This window comes from Hemicordylus capensis, chromosome 2 (assembly GCF_027244095.1).
Source record: "Hemicordylus capensis ecotype Gifberg chromosome 2, rHemCap1.1.pri, whole genome shotgun sequence".
Lineage (NCBI taxonomy): Eukaryota > Metazoa > Chordata > Lepidosauria > Squamata > Cordylidae > Hemicordylus > Hemicordylus capensis.
The window spans coordinates 190,171,632-190,193,663 of NC_069658.1; the positions used below are offsets into that span (position 1 = coordinate 190,171,632).

The window sequence follows — 22,032 nt, forward strand, 5'->3', positions numbered from 1 at the left end:
ACCCACACAATCCGTGCTATCCCAGCCTCCAGATATCCCACAATGCACCGTGCAACAAGCCGCATGCATTGGAGGATCCCCCTGTGGGACAGGCACTCTAGCCACCCATCTCTGTGTGCACTCAGGCTGCAAGCAACCTGAGCCCACACACAATGCAGGGGTTAGGGGCGCACTCATGCCCTTAACCTCAGCTAAAGGCCTGGCTTCAAAATGGGGTTAGGCAGGCGGGCAGGAAGGCAACACCGAGATCCTCATAGATCCCAGTGAGGCACACAAGCAGCCTAATTCTTTCCTTGTATGGAAATCCAATGGACTCTAATTGTATATCGAATTCAATTATATACATGATGATATGGCAGCCATATTTAGAAAATGGTGCATAGTCTTGATTATTTCATCTGAAATGCATATTAGAGGACTGGAGATGCCACAGAGAAGCTGTGTATTTATAGTTTTAGCATAGATGCAACAGAAGATGTAATAGAGGTTTATGGAATCATGACTGGAGAGGAGAGAAAGCAGGGGGACATAATATTCTCTCCCCACACCACTAGGCCAAACTACATGTTACATTAAACATGTAGAGGCGAGTCTCATGATCAGTGAGACCCGCCTCAAGAGGGTTAGCAGGGAGAGCGGGCTTAGCCCACTCTCCCTGCACACGAGCAGGCTGCAGCCTTAGGTGGCCAGATCGGCCACCCAAACGACTGCTGGCTCCGTCACGGAGCCGGTGGGGGCTGCAGGGATCAGGGGCTGTGCGGCCCGCAGAAGTTCCAGGATGCCCCTCACAAGTGCGCGGGGCATGCTGGAGAGACCCCCAAGCCCAGGAGGCTGCTTTTGATCTCCCGGCAGAGGTCTCCTCGTGTGTTGCCAGGGCAACACACAAGCGCAGAGCCCAGGTTAGCGGAGCACTCACTCCACTAACCTGGGCTTTAGGGGAGGGCTCTGTAAGTGGGTTACCTGCTTGAGAGCAACCAGGCTCGCCTGTGAGCCGGGTGGTTCTCACGCTCTCCAGAAAGCAGGCTTGGCTCCCTCAGCCCGCTTTTTGGCGATCGTGAGAATCGCCTCGTTGTTTGGTCTTTGTGTGCTTGTGGGTTGTTGTTAGAAATTAGTCACAGGGGGCCTGGCCAGACGAGGACTGTGCAGGGGTGGAGGGAGGCTTTAATCCACAAAAGCCCTTGAAGTCGCGCATTTGAAAGGTATGCACATACATATCTGCAATGCTTTTGCAATGCAAACACATTCCACCCTCTAATTACCAATGATAATGAGTGAGTTTGCTTGGGGATGTCTTGTATTTTCCCAGGTACAAAATGCAGTACTTTGACCATTACAAACCAAAAACAAATGCACTGGGGTACATTCCCATATGGCAGCCGCAATCCAACAGAGAGCTGGGTCCACTGGAATCTACAGGCTTAAGCCTGTCTGCCTTGTATTGCATTGGCAACTATGGCTTGTTCCTCCATTGCCACCATTTCTCTGTTAGGTTGCTTGGTTATAGACCTTATTTAGCCCCTTGAGCGCTCTGAAGAGATCTGGTGATGAGATCCAACCAAACAGTCACAAGTACCCTAGCAAGGGAACGTGTCTGAATACTAACCTTGATCTTTGGAATGTTAGAAAGAGATTTTCACTGCTTGGAACTGACAATTCTGAAACTTCTTGGTCGCTCTGTTAACAACTCCTCCTCAGACTCTATTCAGTGAAAAGACCGGTGTTTCTCCTACTCCATTTATTCCACATCAGTACACTCTGTTTTCTACTCCTGTCTTGAACTGCTAATGGAGCATGATATCTGCAAGGAATTGCATTCAAGATCCTCTCCCTGACGTGAGAATCTTCAGGCAGTTCAGATCATCCTGCGTCTCCCATCCCAGGTAAGTGGTGACAGTGGAGGTTACTGTTTACACATAGAAGATGAAGGAGGTCTCACGACATTTTTGAGGAATCCTATCCCAAATATTCAGTTCCTACCTCCTCTAATTCTTCATGCTAACAACAACAGGCAACTGAAAATGAGGAACTGTACAATATGAATTATAGAACAAATATTGGGCATGATTAACATACTGAGTTCTGATGGTCACAAAAAAAATCAGACTAGAGCTAAATGGAATTGATTGAGACAATCTGTGTTAATCATTGGATGCTTATCATGGAGAAGAGGATGAGAAGAGGAGAAGAGGATGAAGCTGCTGTGGTCAGCTTCATGACCAGGATAGACTAAATCAGGGGTGGTCAATCTTTTTAGCTGATGTTCCACAAGTCATAGTCACAGGATGAGATAATGCCACTTTAGTACACACATTGTACTACATTTTCACCAACACTCCAGTGCCTTGTGTGGTTTTGTTTATGTGAGGAAGCAGCAGCAGCACAGAAGAGAAAGCCAGGACTCTAGCCTTTGACACAGCTAGGCCTATGGGCCCTCCTGCTGCTCATGTCCAGACATGTCATAAACCCCTGTGCCACTCATGGCCTTATGTCATAGGTGGGCCACCAACACCAGTCTATACCTAGGACTGCCTAAACCTACCCATGAACAAGAAGGGGAAACTTGCTCTCTAAATTGCACCTGTGCTGCTTAGAGCTTCTGGAATATCACACCATTAAAAGCTATTTACTACCGATTTCCCGCTGCAAGTCTATCATTTCTGCAAGATCCCTCTGTAGTTCTAAGCATTTAAAGGGAGCCAGTTAAAGAGATGATTGCTGGAAGCTCTTAGATTCTGGACCCTTGTAGGTGCTTAAAGGTTTGTTAATTTAGAAGTGCAAGATAGAACAAGAAAAGTTTAATATTTTAAAAAAGAAAGGTATGTGCCTGTGTAAAAGGCTGTGGAAGAAAAGGATGGATTTTCCATCATTCAAGAACTGTAGACCAAAACTGTATTTTTCTGAAAGGGGTGGCAGTGGATGTAAAGGGACAAATATTGTAATGTAAAGGGGCAAGAACAAATATTTTTATACTGCTCTGCAACATAAGTTTCCAAAATGGCTTACATAGAGAAATAAATAAATAAATAAATAAATAAACGGGTCCCTGTCCCCAAAGGGCTCACAATCTAAAAAGAAACAAAAGACACCAACAACGGTCACGGGAGGTACTGTGCTGGGGGTGGATAGGGCCAGTTACTCTCCCCCTGCTAAATAAAGAGAATCACCACATTTAAAAGGTGCCTTTTTGCCCACTTAGCAAATGACCTACATGATCTAATTTAATTTTCAAATCTATAATGATGATGTTAGTACTAGTAGTATTTGTAATGAATACCAATATCAACAGCTTTGTTTAGCAAAACATAACTAATTCTGTTCTACTGCAATCCTGACCTCTTTCATAAGAATGGGATCAGTACACATCTCTTCCCTAAATGATTCTTCTTGCTTATACCAATGTAAAATAAAGTTGCTGACATACCACACAGCAAAATATGGGCAGTTGGAGCACTGCCTGTGCTGCTGTGTGAGTGTAACCACTGCTGAAGGTGTTGCAGGGATATTCTGCTCCTTCTTAAAGTTACACAAATGGAGTTACACAATGTGCTACCCATTGGAAATAATGGGTGTTGCATCACACAACTGCATTTGCACAACTTTAAGACAAAGAAGTACAGCCCTGTTCTGCCACACTGTCAGCAGTGTTTACACACAAGCAATAGTGCAGAAAATGCTCCAACTGCCCACATTTCACTGCACATGTCAGCAGTTGTCCAATATCACCTGGCTGTTTGGCATCATTTTGCACTCACTTGATGCTAATATGATGTGCTGGGATTAGGCAATTATTACATACCCAGTGAGACCCGTAGAAAACTACTTTCTCACAAAACCATTTCATAGCAGGCCTTTCTGGAGCACAATTTATTTTAACATTTTAGAGTTCTTTATTTACGACCCAAGGTCAGCATAACATGACATAAATAAAACATCTCATAACATAGGAAGATACAACTGGAAAAAGGAAATACGTAAATATGTAAATAAATATCCATGGATAAATAATCAATAATTTTTTTAAAATAAATCAAAGAAAAGCTCACTGCCGTAACAATACTGCAATAGAACAAAATTTGGCCACCTTAAAGGTGACATCTAAAGTTCTATCCACAAGAAGATAAGAAACATAAAAATCTCCTGAGCGTCCTGGGAAGGGTGTCAGAAGAGGAGTTAATAAGGAACATCTTAAATCTCTATATAATGGACAGCGCAACAAAACATGTTGGATGGATTCAACTTCCCCCATACCACATGGGCATTATCTATCCTCCCTAGGAATCCCCAGAAACGTCCCCGAGAGCACCGCTGAAGGTAATATGTCCTTTCTTGCTCTAAAAAAGGCCCTCTGGTAGCACGTCATGCTCAAGGCATTCAAATAGGCAGCAGGGCCCCAACTAGAACTGCTCAAACCCAGCCTCCTTTTAGTACACTCAGGCATTTGGGAGAGTTCTTGTTGAATTTCAAAGTCCAAGAGTCTTTGTTTCAGGATATGCCTAGCCTGGTCGTAACTTAACAGGACCAGGTAGTCCATAGATAGACCCAAGCACACAATTTTGTCCTGAATATCCCAGGCCCAAGTGGGCTGGAATACGTCAGCCAGGATGAGAAAAATCCATCCTTGGGTGCAGGGGCGCGGGGGAGGGGGGGAATCTAACTTTAAGCCAATAGGTCAAAATAGACAACCAGACCCAGACCTCAATCTTCAGAACACCCAACTCAAATCTTAATAATACATTGGAAACGCATCTAGGTACTCTAAATAGAGCCCTAAGGAAGTCATTTTGAACCACTTCCATAGACTTGTATGAACGAAAAGGACCAAGTTTCACCCCATATAATAGCTGGCTCCTAACTTTGGTCGCAAATAATTTCAAGGTGACTGAAATGATCTCACCTCCTTTAGAATAGAAAAATCTCCAGATAGCCAGAGAACAAAAATCGCAATGAGACATTTTCCAGAGCATCCAGATGGTGTCAAAGAACGTCACACTATTTCTTAGCACCATCTGCTAAGAAATGTTAATTATCACAAAATTCATGAAATATTCAGGAAATACCTTTTAAATACTCCTTTTAAAGTAGTATTTAAAGTAGTATTTAAAAGGACAGGCTTTTCACGGATTTTCAGAGATTGTCAGCAAATGGCCAGCAGATGGCACTAAGATGGCACATCCTTTGACTTCACCTGGATGCTCCAGAAAAATTCTCATAGGAATTTGTGTTCATGTTCAAATAAATTACCATCTGTTGATGCTCAAAGTCACTTTTTATAGTTATTAAGCCAACTAAATATAACTTGGTGCCCTGAAATGGTCTTGTGAATGCTCTAGATAGTATTCCCGGCTAGATTGCTAATTAATGAGGATATGCAGATGACCAGGAGGGAGGGAGGGAGGGAGGGTGGAGGCAGAGTCTCACCTACCTTCCCCCCAGATGATCTTTGGAGCCTTTCACGGGTGCGCCACCACACGCGCACACAATCCGTGCTGCTCCATGCAGTGCGGATCACTGGAGGCCAGGACTCATTCTCCCAGCTTCCTGGAATCCCACAATATACCATACAATGACTGCAGTGTATTGGGGGATTCCACCAGGAGCTGGGTGCTCTGTGTGCAACCTGAGCATACACACAATCCCAGTGCTGGGGTTAAAGGTGTGCTTGGGCCCTTAACCATAGCTAAAGGCTGGCGTCAAAAGTAGGGTTAGGTGAGGTGGCAGCACTGGGATCTGCCTCAATCCTGGCGCTGCACACTTGGGCTGCCCTAGCCTGGACTAGGACTAGAAAATAGACTTTCTGCTTTCTAAATAATCACAGAAAAGCACAGTATGCTGAACCAAGACATGGTTACTCGCAGACTGAAAATGTGTTGACTGACATACTCAAAATACTGGTTCGATGTACACAAACTTCAACTGAAATATCAACTTGCGTTGACCTCTCTGTGTACAAAAATGTTTGTGTGAATCATCCCCAAGTGTCTTTCTAGTGAGGAAGTTCAACTCAGAATTCAGTAGCACCCTGAATATTAAACAATATTTAATGTTGTTTTGAACCTAGGAAGGTGCATGCAAAGACCTATATATATATATTTTAAAATGTTAATCATGTTTCCTTTCCCAGGAAGCAAGAAGGCTATGGGCAACAACAGTGACACAGTAGTGACTGAATTTATTTTGCTTGGTCTCTCCAACCACCCAGTGGCTCAGGCTGTATTCTTCTGGATCATCTTGGCAATCTACCTCATCAACCTGCTTGGGAATGGCCTAATGGTTGTGGTGATCATCACTGACCCTCACCTGCACTCCCCAATGTACTTTTTCCTCAGCAACCTGTCCTTCCTGGACATTTGCTATACCAGCAGCAGTGTCCCCCAGGCCTTGGTTACCTGTACCACAGAGAGAACCACCATTTCCTACATGAGCTGCATGGCACAAATACACATCAGCCTGTATTTTGGCACCACAGAGTGTATTCTTCTGGCTGTCATGGCATATGACCGCTTTGTGGCCATATGCAGCCCCTTACATTACTCACTTATTATGAGCTGGAGAGTATGTGTCCAGTTGGCAGTTGGCACATGGGGCAGTGGCCTTATCTTGACCCTCGTCCCCACGGTGGCAGGTCCTAAACAGTTCTGTGGCTCTAATGTCATCAATCACTTCACATGTGAGGCCCAAACTGTTGCCAAGCTGATCTGTGCTGACACTCACCTCAATGACATCATTTCTTTTATCAACACGGTGACTGTCCTAATTGTCCCCTTTATTTTTATCTTGATGACATATGTGCGTATTGGCCTGGCTGTGCGGCAGATCCATTCTCGACAGGGTCGGAGTAAGGCCTTTTCTACTTGTAGCTCTCACCTAGCTGTAGTTGGCATCTTCTATGGCTCAGCCATGATCATGTACCTTCAACCAAAATCAAAACAGGCCTCAGACAAGGACAAGATGATCTCTGTTTTCTATGGAGCAGTGACTCCCATGCTCAACCCTCTGATATACAGCCTGAGGAACAAGGATGTGAAAGGTGCTCTTCAGAAACTGCTTGGGAGGAAGTTCTCCAAATAATTAACTCTCAGAGCAGGGTTGGCCCAAGACTGACCTATGCCTAAAGCAGGACACCATACACACCCACCACCACCTGCTGCAGCATGACATTGGCATGAAGAGCTACAACACTTCTTAGATTTAAAATGAAAGAGGGGAATGGAGTAGAAGAGGAGACATGGGGAAGAGGCAACATAAGTGGTAGCCTAGAGTGTCAGTTGCTCCAGCCCACCACTCCCCTCTTCTCCACATTTGTACATGTCAAACCAGTCTTCAGAAATGGTTTGCGTATGTCCTCATCATCATTACTGGTTGTGTTGATTCTGTTTGTTTAGGGTTGCCATTTTTACTGCTCCCTGCTTGATCTGCAGGCATTAGTAGGTGATAATGTTTCTCTCCATGGCATGAAAAGGTTCACCTGTGGATTTCTACACACAAAATCACTTTTTGCTCTTTGTTTAAATCAATATTGTTTCTTCAATATGCTGATGACACCCAGATCTATTTCTCCATACCAACTTCATCAGGAAATGGCATGGCCCCTCATAAGTGCCTGCCTGGTGGTGATATTGGGCTGGATGAGGGATAACAGGCTGAAGCTGAATTCAAACAAGATGGAGGTACTGTCTGTAGGGGGTCGGGATCCGAGAGATCTGCCCAAACTGATAGCTACAGCAGATGATACAATATTGGAGTTATTTGTTCTGCTCTGCAAGCTCCAGTTGGCATTCTGGCAGCGGCCACATTCTAGGACAACTGACGTTTCCAAACTGTCTTCAAAAGTTCAAATGTCAATAATTTCCAGGATAAGCTTTCTTAAACAAAAGGGTTTTAACTTGAAGGCCAACAATGAAGTGGTCAAATGTGCTTCCTTGTGCAAGGAATTCCACAGGGTAACAAAAATGACTCTTTGGGCCTTCTTGTCATAACTTGATTATCTATGCATATCTACTCCTGGAAAAAACACTACGTTTTCCTTGCTGCAGTTGACACCTTTGTAGCCAAAAACTTTCAGCTCTTGGACTACCATTGGATTAATCCATTATTGGGTTTTTTGGAAGATTAATTGGTTAATTTGTAGCTTATACTTGCATGGATGTGTATCTGAATAAAAACAATAATTCTGAAGCAAAACAATTATGATTTATTTGTTTTTAGATAGTGTTTGTATGTTTAGATATGCAGACAGATGTTCTTCCTGTGAGAAAGAAAAGAGGGACTGCCTCTCCCTAGATAGCATCTATCACCTACGGGCTTTGCAAGTATTCATATTAAAATAGTGGTTAGACTGACACTGCTCTTGCATAAAGATTTTTCACTCACATAATTTTCTCCAATCCTGTCCTATCCTTTGCTGCCCTGGGTCACTCAACCATCAAAGACTTATTCTGGGGAAACATCAGGGACAGCAGAGGTAATGGGAGATCAGAGAAAATCATGGCATGACCGAAACAGTCTTAGATGAAGGCAGCATAAGTTTGGATGCTGCCTGTTTTTTTAAAAAAAATAATAATAATCTACTGCCCAATTATTTGGTGGTACCTTTTGAGTCAATCAAAAGGTTTTTAATTAAACAAACAAACATTGCTGCTCCACTATCATTATTTAAGAATTGCTCACTTTTGGCAACCTTAACTGATTCTCAGAATATTAAAACTGCTCCACTATGCAGTTGAATGAGCATCATGAGTTCTCACTGGAGCAGGCAACAATATCATCTCCCATTCAGGTCAAGAGGTCACTCTTCTGCATGATCCCCACCGCACATTAACGTCATCAAGGGAGGTCCGTCTCTGTATGCTGCCAGCTCATCTGGCAGTGACTTGGGAGCAGGCCTTCTCAGTAGTTGCTCCTGGGCTGTGGTATGCGCTCCCTTAGATGTCCATGGTTTAACATCTTTACGAGCCTTCAAAAGAGCCCTTACGATGCACTTTTTAGCCTGGCTTTTAGTAATCTTTGAATGTTTTAAATTGTGGTTTTAACAGTATGTTTTACTTTGTTTTTATTTTTGTGAACTACCTAGAGCCTTTGGAGTCAGGTGGCATCTTAAATAAATAAATAAATAAATAAATAAATAAATAAATAAATAAATAAATAAATAAATAACAAGAGAAACAGTCAGTGGAAGAAATGCCGCCTTCATGTTGTGGTCATTATAATTCAAGTAATTGCTTTATTGATAAGACAGTTTCAGCTGAAATTGGGTCAGAGAACACCCATGCAGGTTACAAACATGATCAGACCCCAAAGACCACTTTAAAAAGTACAGAACACTGCCTTATCTGGTCAAAAGAGGAAGTTACACAATTGCTTCAACATTTCAATCAGTTACCTGGACATTTACACGCGTATATTAAAACAAGGAAGTTACAGTGACAAACCATATTTACCCTGCATGATCAGAATGCTTGAGACAGGGTTTTGCAAAGTGCAGGTTCCATTACTTTCTGCTAAAGTGTTATTCAAATCTCCAGGGACCTTTCCCCCGAAATCTATTTCAAGCCATACCTCAAGCTGCCATTTCCTGCCTGCCTGCAAAGTCTTGTTTTCTCCTTGCAAAGCATTTATGCTCAAACAGCTCTTGCATCAAGCTAACAAAATGGCTTCAATATTGCCAAACAAGCAAAATGACTCCCACAGGTTTCTCTCTCTCTCTCTCTCTCTCTCTCTCTCTCTCTCTCTCTCTCTCTCTCTCTCTCTCTCTCTTTTTTAAATGAGCTTTTGACCATTTTTCACCACTCGAGTCATCCAGCCCCATGGTCAAAAGTTCACTTTTTTTTTAAATGAGACCTTTCTCCTCATGACCTTCCTCAAAGATCCCTTGACTTCCTTGTTCCTGAGGCTATAAATCATGGGATACAGCATGGGTGTGACATTGGTGTAGATCAGAGAGACCACCTTGTCTTTATCCAAGGAGTAGCTGGCCTTTGGCCGAATGTAGATGAAAATGGCACAACCGTAGTGAAGAACTGCCACGACCAGATGAGCAGCACAAGTGGAGAAGGCCTTTTTTCTGCCTTCAGAGCCTTTGATCCTCAGGATGGAGTTGGTAATGAACACATAGGAAATCAGAATCAACAGGAAGGGGACCAGAAGAGCCAACAAACATGCAACAAAGACCAAAATTTCATCAGTGTGGGTGTCGCTACAAGCCAGGAACAAGACGGGTGGGATGTCACAGAAGAAGTGGTTGATTTCATGAGAACTGCAGAAGGGCAACCTGAAAATCAGTACGGTGATTCCCAGTGAGAGGATGAAACCAGTGGTATAGACCACCACCACTAGCTGGAGACAGAGTGCCCGGCTCATGATAAGGGTATAGCGTAATGGATTGCAGATGGCCACATATCTGTCATAGGCCATCACAGTCAGCAAGAAACATTCTGAGGTGCCCAAAGCAATGAACAAATACATTTGTACTGCACATTCAGGTAATGAGATATTCTGGCTCTTAGCCAAGAAGTTAGCCAACATCTTTGGCACAATGACCAATGTGTAACAAATCTCAATGGAGGAGAGGTTGCGCAGGAAAAAATACATAGGGGTGTGGAGAATGGGGTCAGCCAAAGTCACAGCCACAATAGTCAAGTGCCCTGAAAGAGTGACCAGATACATAGCCAGAAATACCCAGAAGAGAGGAACCTCATACTCTGGCAGATTAGAAAAGCCAAGCATGATGAATTCTCCAGTGGTGTTGCTGTGATTCCAATCATTCCGCTTCATCAGAATCCTGCAATGATGAGAGACAGGGCTGTAATAAAAGAAACTTTAAGGTCAGGCTTGCTTTTTCCATTATTGCAAACAGGCATTTTGAATTGAGAACAGGCTGGGTTTTAAAAATGCAAGTATCTAATATGGTATGTAATAACCCCTGCTAACTGGGCAAAGAGGCACCTTTTACCATGGTGATTCTCTTTATTTAGCAGAGGGAGAGTAACTGGCCCTATCTATCCGCCATCCCCAGCACAGTACCCCCCAGTGATTGTTGCTGGTGTTTATCTTATATTTCTTTTTAGAATGTGAGTCCTTTGGGGACAGGGTTCCATCTTATTTGTTTGTTGTTTCTCTGTGTAAACCACCCTGAGCCATTTTTGGAAGGGCGGTATACTTGGTCATTCTCCAGGCTGATAACATTGCACACACTGGAGTTAAAAGAAAAATTGGAAGTGAATACATCAGGAGAGTTAGAAAAATCCTCAAGTCCAAACAAATGGCGGGAACACCATGCAAGCCATAAACACCTGGGCTATAGCTGTTATCAGATACACTGCAGGAATAATAGACTGGACCCAGGCAGAGAAAGAGACGCTAGATCGTAAGACCAGGAAAATCATGACCATCAATCATGCTCTGCACCCCAGCAGTGATGTAGATAGGCTATACCTCCCTCGCAGCTCAGGTGGAAGAAGAAAAAACTTCTGAGGTGTGAATTCTCATTCTATCATAGCAAATGAGATTTTTTTCAATTAAACAACTCTCATGACCCCACTTTCACTTTTTCACACTTTCCTTTACTATGAATAATATGAGGAAGTAAACAATTTAGCACACTTCACCTTATGAAGACAAACCTCATAAAAATAAATTCACCAAAATTCACCCCCTGCCCAATCACTCTTAAATTGGGGATGGGTGGTAGCCTCCACCCATTAGACACTATCTACCAGCCCACCCCACTCCTTTGGGGCAGATCCACTTTCTGCCCCCAATCTGCCCCAAAGACACCCAAACTTCAAAAATTCTCAAAAAATCAGCCCTCTGCCCAATCCCCCTGAAATTGGGGTGGTAGCCCCCACCCATTAGGCACTACCACCCCACCCCACTATTTTGGGGCAGATCCACTTTCTGCCCCCAAACTGCCCCAAAGTCACTAAAACTTCAAAAATTCTCAAAAAATCACCCCTTTGTCCAAACCCCCTGAAATTGGGGTGGTAGCCTCCACCCATTAGGCACTACCACCCCACCCCACTATTCTGCCCCAGGCCCCACTTTCTGCCCCAATATGCCCCAATCTGCCCCAAAGACATGAAAATTTCAGAAATTTACCAAAAATCAGCCCTTTGCCCAATCCCCCTGAAATTGGGGTGGTAGCCTGCGCCCATTAGGCACTACCACCCCACCCCACTGCTTTTGCCCAGGTCCCATGCTATGCCCCCGAACTGCCCCAAAGTCACTAAAACTTTAAAAATTCACCAAAAATCAGGATTTTTCCCAATCCCCCTGAAATTGGAGTGGTAGACTCTACCCATTGGGCACTACCACCCCACCCCAAAATTTTGCCCCTGGGCCCCTTTTTACCCCCATGAATCGATTCAGATTCAGATTCGGATTAAATCCAAATCCGAACCGAATCAAGGGTGATTTGGGTGACCCAGATTCGGGCACAAAACAGAACAGGGGTGATTCGGTTCGGGTCCGAGCCGAATCACCCGAAAACCCGAATTGCACACCCCTACTATGTGGTCACTGAGAGTCGACATTGACTTGTTGGCACTTAATCAATCAATCAATCAATCAATCAAACTCATATGGCCACAAAAATAACTGGAATATCGACTGAGCGATCCCTGATGAAATATCAGAAGCTGAGCAGGGCTGAACTGTTGGACTTTGCCCATTCCATGGCAAGCAGCCATAGAATAAGTGATGCCTAATAAGCAAATTATATTCAGAACCTGGCTGTTCCTGCTTGAATGATCTCGGGAGCGGAAAAGCCAAGCAGTCATTTTGTGGTAAAGGACCTAAGATGACAGGAAATAATTGCAGAACAGCCAAAACCTAAATACAGGCTTCCTACTAGGTTTGCATTTTAAATTTTTTATTGGTTTTTACAATCTCTTAACAGTCGAATTACATTTAATTAAGTAAATATTGACTTCCCACTCACCAATCTGTGCGGTTCATATTAGCTCTACAAATCTACCATTGCTATAATAATTCAAAACACATATAGTCCACATTGCAAACTCGATTTCACCCTACCCAACCAGCTGTTATTACTAAATTTCAAATCCTGCTGAAAGATCCATATTTGAAAAATAGTTCTTTAAATAAAGTAAGAATGGCTCCCAATCTTCTTTGAAACATTCCAAGTTTTCATCCCTTATGAGTGCTGTAAGTTTTGCCATCTCAGCGACAGCGTATTCCAAAATTTTTATCAACCAATCTTCTTTTGAGGGCATTTTATTATCTTTCCATTTCTGTACATATACTATTCTAGCCGCCGTGGTTGCATACATAAAAAAAAGTTAAGTTTCTTCTGGAGAACTCTCCTTGCGTTATTCCCAGCAGGAAGGATTCTGGCCTCTTAGGAAATGTCATTTAAAAAATTTTCTTCAACACATTATATATCATATCCCAAAAGGCCTTTGCCTTCCCGCATGACCACCACATATGAAAAAAGGTTCCTTCACATTGTCCACATTTCCAACATTTGTTTGGAACATTTTTATACATTAATGCAAATTTTTTCGGTGTCAAATACCACCTGTACATCATCTTATAATAATTTTCTTTTAGAGTATAACATGCAGTGAACTTTAAATCAGTTTTCCATAATTTTTCACAAGCTGCCATATCTATATTATGACCCACATCTTGAGCCCATTTTATCATAGTCGTTTTAACATCTCTTGTCTCCTCTAAAAGCAACAATTTATACATCTTAGAGATTAATTTTTCTTCATTTTCACACAGTTCCTTCTCGAATCTTGACATTTGGTCCTCAAATCCAACTTTGAGATCCTTCTTGTAAATTTCGTTTAGCTGATGATACTGAAACCAGTTACTAACCAAATTTTGTACTTCGATTAGGTTTTTTGATTTACAATCCCGCTCTTGAAAACATAACAAGTCCCTATAGGTACCACATTCAGATTGCATATTTATCTCTTTACGTGCCAAAGCTTCAATCGGGGATACCCATAATGGAGTTTTTTGTATTTTTTGTATTTTTTGCCATTTTTTGTATTTTACCCACACTCCCATTAGACTCCTTCTTACATAGTGATTGAGAAATTCTTTATGCACTTTATTTTTATCGTACCACAGATATGAATGCCATCCAAACCTTCTATCAAATCCTTCCAGATCAAGTATTCTGGGATTTCTTAATGTTATCCATTCTTTTAACCACGTCAAACAAGCAGCATCAAAATACAACCTTAAGTCCGGCAGGGTAAGACCACATCTTTCTTTAGCATCAGTTAAATTTTTAAATTTAATTCTTGGCCTTTTCCCTTGCCAAACAAATTTGATTATGTCCTTTTGCCATTGCTTGAAACAGGTTAATGTATTAATTATAGGAATAGTCTGGAAAAGAAACAACATTTTAGGTAAAACATTCATCTTCACAACTGAAATTCTTCCCATTAAAGATAAGTTCATTCTAGTCCATATTTGCAAATCAATTTTTACTGTATGCCATGTTTTGATATAATTATTTAAAAACAACAAAGAATTTTTGTTTGTCAACCAGACACCCAAATATTTAATTTTCTTTTCCACTTTCAATTCGCTTATTTCATAAAGTCTGTCCTTGGATTTCTGGTCCATATTTTTTGTCAACACCTTTGTCTTCCGATCTTTTCTAATGGATTTTCTAGAAAAAACACCACATCATCCACAAAGGCTCTAAGTTTATACTCCTGCTTCCCTATTTTCAAGCCTTGTATTTGATCATCCTCTCTGATATTTCTACAAACGACTTCCAGAACTAATATAAAAAGTAATGGGGAAAGTGGGCAACCTTGTCTGGTTCCCTTTTGTATTTTGCAATTATTTGATAGTTCCCCATTTATAATAATTTTAGCATATTGCTCCGAATATATTGTCTTAACCGCTCTGGTGAAATTCTTGCCAACTCCCATTGCATCCAGTAGCCTCCACATAAACTGCCAGGAAACATTGTCAAATGCTTTCTCTGCATCCAGAAAGATCATAGCTATTTGTTTATCATTGTGTTTTTCATAGTACTCCAATGCATTCAGGACTGTTCTCACATTCTCTCTTAATTGCCTTTTTGGCAAAAAGCCTGCTTGATCTTCATGAATAAAAACTCTTAGTACAACCTTCATTCTCCTTGCCAGAATGGCAGCAAAAGGTTTGTAATCATTATTTAACAGTGAGATTGGCCTGTAATTCTTAACTTGCGTTAAGTCTTGATCTGGTTTTGGAATTACTGCAATGTTGGCATACTTCCAAGACTCCAGCATATTTCCTCGTTGTAAAATATCATTAATCGTCCATTGCAAAGGCTGTGATAATTGATCTTTAAACAACTTGTAGTACGAAGCTGGTAATCCATCAGGCCCTGGCACTTTATTGGCTTTGCTTTGGCTTATTACTTCCATTATTTCCATTATTGATATAGGTGTGTTCATAATTTCTATATGATCCTTGGAGAGTTGTGGAATATTTTGTGTCTTCAGAAACTTATCGATTTTTATATCTTCTACTTTGTTTCCTTTATATAATTCAGAATAATATCTGAAGAATTCCCTTTTTATTTCCCTTTCATCATAGGAAAGCCCTTTTTTGGTTGATATCTTGGATATGTGCTTATTCTTTTTCTCACTTCTAATTTTCCAGGCCAATAGCTTGCCTGGTTTGTTTGCAAATTCAAATGTCTTTTGTTTCACGTATTTTAAATTCCGTTCAATTTCATTTAATAGCAACATAGAAAGCTGTTGCTGAAGCATTTTAATGGCTTGAATAATCTTCTGTTTATCCTTAGTCCATAGGAGTTCCCTTTCTTTTCTATTTTTGAAATCTCCATCAATAATCCCGCTTTTTTCAATCCTCTTTGTTTTTTAAGGTATGCCTTCTGTTGTATACAAAAAAGCCTCTCATAACCGCTTTTCCTGCATCCCGAACTGTTTTATTATCCATTCCTTGGTTTAAGTTCAATTCGAAATAATCCTTTAACTTCCTTTTGGCTTTCTCCACAATTTCTGCTTTTTTCAGCAAGTATTCATTCAGTCTCCAACGAAAGGATACCGTTCCTGTCTTCTTCCATGTAAAGCAAATTTCATTATGATCTGAAAAAGTTCTGGGCAAAATATCCATTCTTTTCATACACAATGTAATAGATTTGGATGTCCAGACCATGTCTATCCTTGAATGGGATTTGTATCTTTCAGAGAAATAGGTATATTCCTTTGCATTTGTATTTTTAATTCTCCACAAATCATACAGATCTATATGTTCTGCTAAATCAAAACAGGCTTTTGGTAGCCCGCCTTGCAAATTCCTTTCAGACGTGTCCGATTTTCTATCCAAAGTTGTAGAGACAACCCCATTAAAATCTTCCAGTAAGACTAAGTTAGCATTTGATAACTCAGCCATCTTCTGATCTAAATATTTATAGAATTCTACTTTTTTTTCATTGGGTGCATAAATCCCAATTATCACCGTTTTGACTCCAGCAACTATAATTTCCAAAGCTAACACCCTATCTTCTTCATTTTTAAAAATCAATTTGGGTTCAAATTGTTGCTTCACATAGAGCACTACCCCTCTTTTTTTTTTTCTTGTCAGAGGAGACGAATTCTTGTCCCAAAGCCTTATTGGCCAAATATTTTCTGTCTTGTTTTCTAATATGTGTCTCCTGTAAACATATAATACCCAAACTTTGTTTTTTAATTAAATGAAAAAAATTTGCCCTTTTAGTTTTGTTATTTAGTCCATTAACATTCCATGAAACTATTTTGTAATCCATCTTGACTAGTTAAAATTATGTGTTGAAGGCACTGGGTGCTCTGGAGTTAAGGGCTTTTTGTATTTACACCAAAATTCTTGCGCTTTGAGGAGCTCTGTAATTCTATTCCTCTTCCCCTTGTAAAAAAAAAGGAAACCCCTTCAGGCACTTCCCATCTAAAACGTATTCCATTGACGTTTAAAGCATCTGTTAAAAATTTGTAACCCTTACATTTCCTTAAGATCCTGGATGGTATTTCTTTCAGAACTTTTACCTGTTGGCCTTCGATGGTAAGGGCTTCAGCAAAATGTGCTTGCAGTATCTGTGCTGTACTTAATTTGGAGTTAAATTGAACCAAAGAATCTCTGGGTAGTTTGTTTTTTGTGGCATAGGCCAAGTTCACACGAAAAGCTGAATCTATCTGCTTCTCCATCTCATCACTTGGAATTCCCAAAAGTAGTGCAAGTTCCTCCTTGAGCACTTTTTAAATATCTTGCCCAGTTTTTTCTGGGATTCCTCTAAATCTCAAAAAACACTCTTTTTGCCTCAATTTCAACAATGCCATCTGGTCTAATAATTTCTCCCTATCATCTCTTATGGATCCCGGATCTTGCTCCAAACTTTCCACCCTTCTTTTACATTCTTTATTGTCATCAGCTAATTTTTTCACTGTCTCCTCAATATTTGATGTTCTCTTATTCAATGTTTGAATGTCTTGACTTCCTACTTCCTACTAGGTTTAACGTTATTTAACTGTATTCTCTTCTTAGTGAGCAGTTACTCATTCCTTTGCACTCCTTTCCCTATAGGGGAAGGCAACGTGTGGTTCTCCAGATGTGGCTGAACTACAACTCCCATCACCCCAGCCACAATTACAGCTGGGGATGGTGGGAATTGTAGTTCAGCAATTGCCTCCCCCATTACACTAAAGCTAAACATTCAGAATGGAGGTGGGGATGGCTAGTCCCCCCTATAGCTACCTCAGCCTAAGACCCTGAATAGCTGTTGCAAGTCAGAACAGACAGCACTGTGTTAGATGGGCCATTATTTGTGGAAATATAACATTTCCCCGCCAATACAGCTGATTTGTTAAAGGCCTGTACTAATCAGTCAGTACTCCGGGCAATTTATTGTTTAACAAAGACCCTAGGATAATAAGACTTGCTACTTTTCTGATAGCTTTAACCAAGCCATGTGCCTTTTTTTTTTCTAAGCAGATGTAAGCTATGGTTTCTTGTCATGCCCTAGTTTGGCATTTAGAATGCTGTGGTGGAGCAGTCTGAGTAACAGAAGCACAGAGGTGGTGTGTGTGTGTCTGTGTGTGTGTCTGTGTGTGGCAGTTGGAATCTGTTGAGAGAGAGAGGAGAAAGGTGTGCTGTAAGTGAGTGAGGTGAGTGTGCCAGAAAGAATTAGCAATTCAGAGTTAATTCATAAGCTGTTTTGAATTTGTTTTCATAATTATTTAGATGTTGGATTTGATTATCTCTGCTTCTATAAAATTCTCAAGTAAGATAACTGTAGTGACAAGCCCCACCTCGCCATAAAGAGTTAACTGGAAGTGAACCCTGTCTTGACTGACAGGCTGGTGAACTCCAGGACTCAGCCAATTAGCACACCAGGTGGGTGGGACCTAGAGAGCTATTGTAAGGATGAAGAGAGTTCTTTCTTGGGGAAGAAGCTAAGCTGGAAGTGCTCAGGAGGACATATGGCCATGGAGGATGGCTGCAGGAGAATGTCTCTGCAGATCCTTGAAAGAAAGGAGGGCAGGAAGCTTGAATTCTCATCTGGAGTTTGGTGAGTTCAAGGCAAGGAGCCAGGGCTTTGGCTTCGGGAAGATTAATTTAGAGAAAAGTTTGTTTAGTCAGACTTTGCGTTAGAAGTTATATTTCTTTGGTGTGTTTGCTTTTGCATATTCCTGATATTCCAAGGATTCCAAGGTAGGATTCCAAGAAACCTTGGAGGGATTTAATGTTGGCTCTGCTGGTGATCCTGTTGATGCCCTGGCTGAGAACAGGAACAACTTGCTCACCAGGGCAGTAGACACGATTGCTCCTAAGCATCCCCTCTGACCTGCTTCAAAATTGGCCCCTTGGTATACGGAAGATCTACGGGGGCTGAAGTGGCAAGGTAGGCGACTGTAGCACAAGTGGAGAAAAACCCGACTCGAATCCGACAGATTACGACATGGAGCACATTTAAAGATCTATGCTCAGGCGATACGTGCGGCAAAGAAGCGGTTCTTTTCTGCCCGTATTGCCTCTGCGAGTTCACGTCCGGCGGAGTTGTTCAGGGTTGTGAGGGGACTAGTATCTGCTCCCTCTCCCTTGAACCAGAATTTGGAGACATCAGTTACCCGCTGTAGTGTGTTTAATGAATTTTTCACAGAAAAAATCTCTCGGATTCGGGCCGACCTAGATGGGGACTCTACAATTAATTTGATGTCTGAACTGGAGGTGTCCGACAACTCCTCTTATACAATTCAACTGGATCAGTTTCAGTTTGTGACTCCTGATGATGTGGACAAGCTGCTTGGAGCGGTGAGGCCTACCACTTGTCCTCTTGATCCTTGTCCAACATGGCTTGTTCTATCTAGCAGGGAGGCTGTTGTAGGCGGCCTGGTAGAAATCATAAATGCTTCTCTGAGGGAGGGCAGGATGCCTCCTTGTCTTAAGGAAGCAATTATTAGACCTCTTCTAAAGAAGCCTGCATTAGATCCCTCAGAGTTGAGCAATTATAGGCCAGTTTCCAATCTCCCATGGCTGGGCAAGGTAAATGAGAGGGTGGTGGCCTCTCAGCTCCAGGTGGTCTTGGAGGAAACTGATTATCTAGACCCATTTCAAACTGGTTTTGGGGCGGGCTATGGGGTGGAGACTGTCTTGTTCGACCTGATGGATAATCTCCAATTGGCAATGGACAGAGGAAGTGTGACTCTGTTGGTCCTCTTGGATTTCTCAGCGGCTTTTGATACTATCGACCATAGTATCCTTCTGGAACGTCTGAGGGGGCTGGGGTGGGAGGCACTGTTTTACAGTGGTTCCACTCCTACCTTTCGGACAGGTTCCAGATGGTGTCAATTGGAGATTGTTGCTCTTCAAAATCTGAGCTTAAGTATGGTGTTCCCCAAGGCTCCATACTCTCTCCAATGCTTTTTAACATCTACATGAAACCGCTGGAAGAGATCATCAGGGGATTTGGAGCTGGGTGTTACCAGTATGCTGATGACACCCAGATCTACTTCTCCATGTCAACTTCTTCAGGAGTTGGCATATCCTCCCTAAATGCCTGCCTGGAAGCAGTAATGGGCTTGATGAGGGAGAATAAACTGAAGCTGAATCCAGATAAGATGGAGGTACTTATTGTGTGGGGTCGGAACTCTAGAGACATTTTTGATCTGCCTGTTCTAGACGGGGTCACACTTCCCCAAAAAGAACAGGTTCGCAGTCTGGGAGTACTTCTGGATCAACATCTCTGCTTGGTTTCTCAGGTTGAGGCGGTGGCCAGGGGTGCTTTCTATCAGCTCCGGCTGACACGCCAGCTGTGCCCGTTTCTCGATATCAATGACCTCAAAACAGTGGTACATTTGTTGGTAACCTCCAGACTGGACTTCTGTAATGCGCTCTACATGGGGCTGCCTTTGTACGTAGTCCGGAAACTTCAGTTGGTTCAGAATGCAGCAGCCAGGTTGGTCTCTGGGTCATCTCAGAGAGACGACATTACTCCTTTGTTGATGGAGTTACACTGGCTGCCAATAGGTTTCCGGGCAAAATACAAAGTGCTAGTCATAACTGATAAAGCCCTAAATGGCTTAGGCCCTGGGTATTTAAGAGAGCGTCTTCTTCACTATGAGCCCCACCGTCCGCTGAGGTCACTTGAAGAGGTCCGTCTCCAGTTGCCACCAACTCGTTTGGTGGCTACACAGAGACAGGCCTTCTCGGCTGCTGCCCCGAGATTGTGGAATGCGCTCCCTGCTGAGATACGATCCTCCCCATCTCTGGCAATTTTCAGAAAACACCTGAAAACACATCTCTTCAACCAGGCTTTCTCAGCTTTTTAAAACTTGTTTTTAAATTGTTTTGATTATTTAATTGTTGTTTTATGTTTTTAATTGTTAATCATTGTTTTATGCTTATAATTTTTGTTTAATTATTAATTGATTTTAATGGTGTTTTAATGTAAACGCCCTGAGCCTTTTGGAAGGGCGGTATAAAAGTTTTAATAATAAAAAATAAATAAATAAATAAATATTGTTTTATTATAGTTTACCTGCAACATAATTGAAATAAGAAACACTAGCCTATGCCCATCCTACCAAGGGCGTTGCAAAAGACATTTAGACGTGCATAAGACAACCCATTTTTGTAATCCACTATGTATTCTTAACTGTATCTAAGCTAGAAAGCCTCTGTAGTGGATTTACCAAGTCTTTGTCTTAGAGCAAGCCCACGTGAGGAGAAGAAAAATGCTCAATCATCCCCTCCATGCTTTCAGAACAAAGGCTTCGCCCCAAAAACTTCCCTTTATTTCTGGTAGTTCATACTGCCACCACCAACCAAATTATCAACAGTTTGACCACCGCCCCCCCCCGGGCTTCGGTGGAATTCCCAGGGAAACTCTCTCCTCTGCTATTGGGCAAGTACAAAAGCCTTCCACGTGCAAGCTTACATGTGTGAGAAAACTGGTAGTTTGCTGAACAATCTAAGATGTGTTGCACCAGAGAAAAACCCTCTCCAGTCTCCCTTTTCCTGAATTAAATATCCACTCCAAGAGGCTGGTTAAAATTGCAAAGAACAAAAAGAAAAATAAACTTTATTCAAAATACTACAGACTGCTTCCGTCTGAGGCTCTCACAGCATTTAGTTACAGGTAAAAGAAACACTCAGTAGTTGCAAGAATACTTCAAAAAGCACCCCAGATGATATTAGGGGCAGCACATTTTAAAAACCGTGGTTACCCAGTTGCAAAGAACTGTGGTGTAGGAAAACACAGAATTACCTTTAAAAGCTTATAGAGTCTTTTACAGTGCCCTGGCTGGATAGGCACAGGCTCAGCCTTTCTTAGATTAGTTACGTTACAGGAAAACACCAATAGAACAGGTTCAGGGATTTACAAAGCACACAAAAGAAATATAAGTTTCTGATGCAAAATATGGAGAACAAACTGTTCCCTAGGCTGAATACCATTTTTATTGAAAACTCACCCATCACCTGATGAGAATTAAGCTTCCTGCAATCCTGTCTCTCAAGGATCGCAGTTGTTTCTGCAGCCAAACTCCATGGTCACAAGTCCTG

At 41.9% G+C, this 22,032-nt stretch overlaps 2 protein-coding genes across 3 annotated transcripts in view; one reads left to right on the forward strand and one right to left on the reverse strand.

The window, feature by feature from the left end:
* The first annotated feature begins 6,129 nt into the window (after positions 1 to 6,129).
* Positions 6,130 to 7,068, forward strand: LOC128345779 (olfactory receptor 13H1-like). The gene has a single exon (XM_053298232.1). It carries the CDS (start codon positions 6,136 to 6,138, stop codon positions 7,066 to 7,068), a length of 933 nt encoding a protein of 310 aa, XP_053154207.1. The 5' UTR covers positions 6,130 to 6,135.
* A 2,644-nt stretch (positions 7,069 to 9,712) lies between these two features.
* Positions 9,713 to 22,032, reverse strand: part of LOC128342193 (olfactory receptor 10Q1-like) — a 28,931-nt gene continuing 16,611 nt past the window's right edge. The window contains exons 1-2 of one of the 2 annotated variants that reach the window (XM_053289213.1): positions 10,815 to 10,840; positions 9,713 to 10,744 (exon numbers count right to left, since the gene is read on the reverse strand). In XM_053289213.1, the coding sequence (XP_053145188.1) occupies positions 9,808 to 10,744; positions 10,815 to 10,840 (963 nt within the window). In that variant the 3' untranslated portion in view covers positions 9,713 to 9,807. Of the gene's footprint in view, positions 10,778 to 10,814; positions 10,841 to 22,032 lie in introns of those variants that run through there. The other variant, XM_053289212.1, reaches the window with a different exon arrangement.

Bases quoted from the DNA above. Each gene is read 5' to 3' on its own strand.
- LOC128345779 (XM_053298232.1), top strand. From the start codon at position 6,136: ATGGGCAACAACAGTGACACAGTAGTGACTGAATTTATTTTGCTTGGT.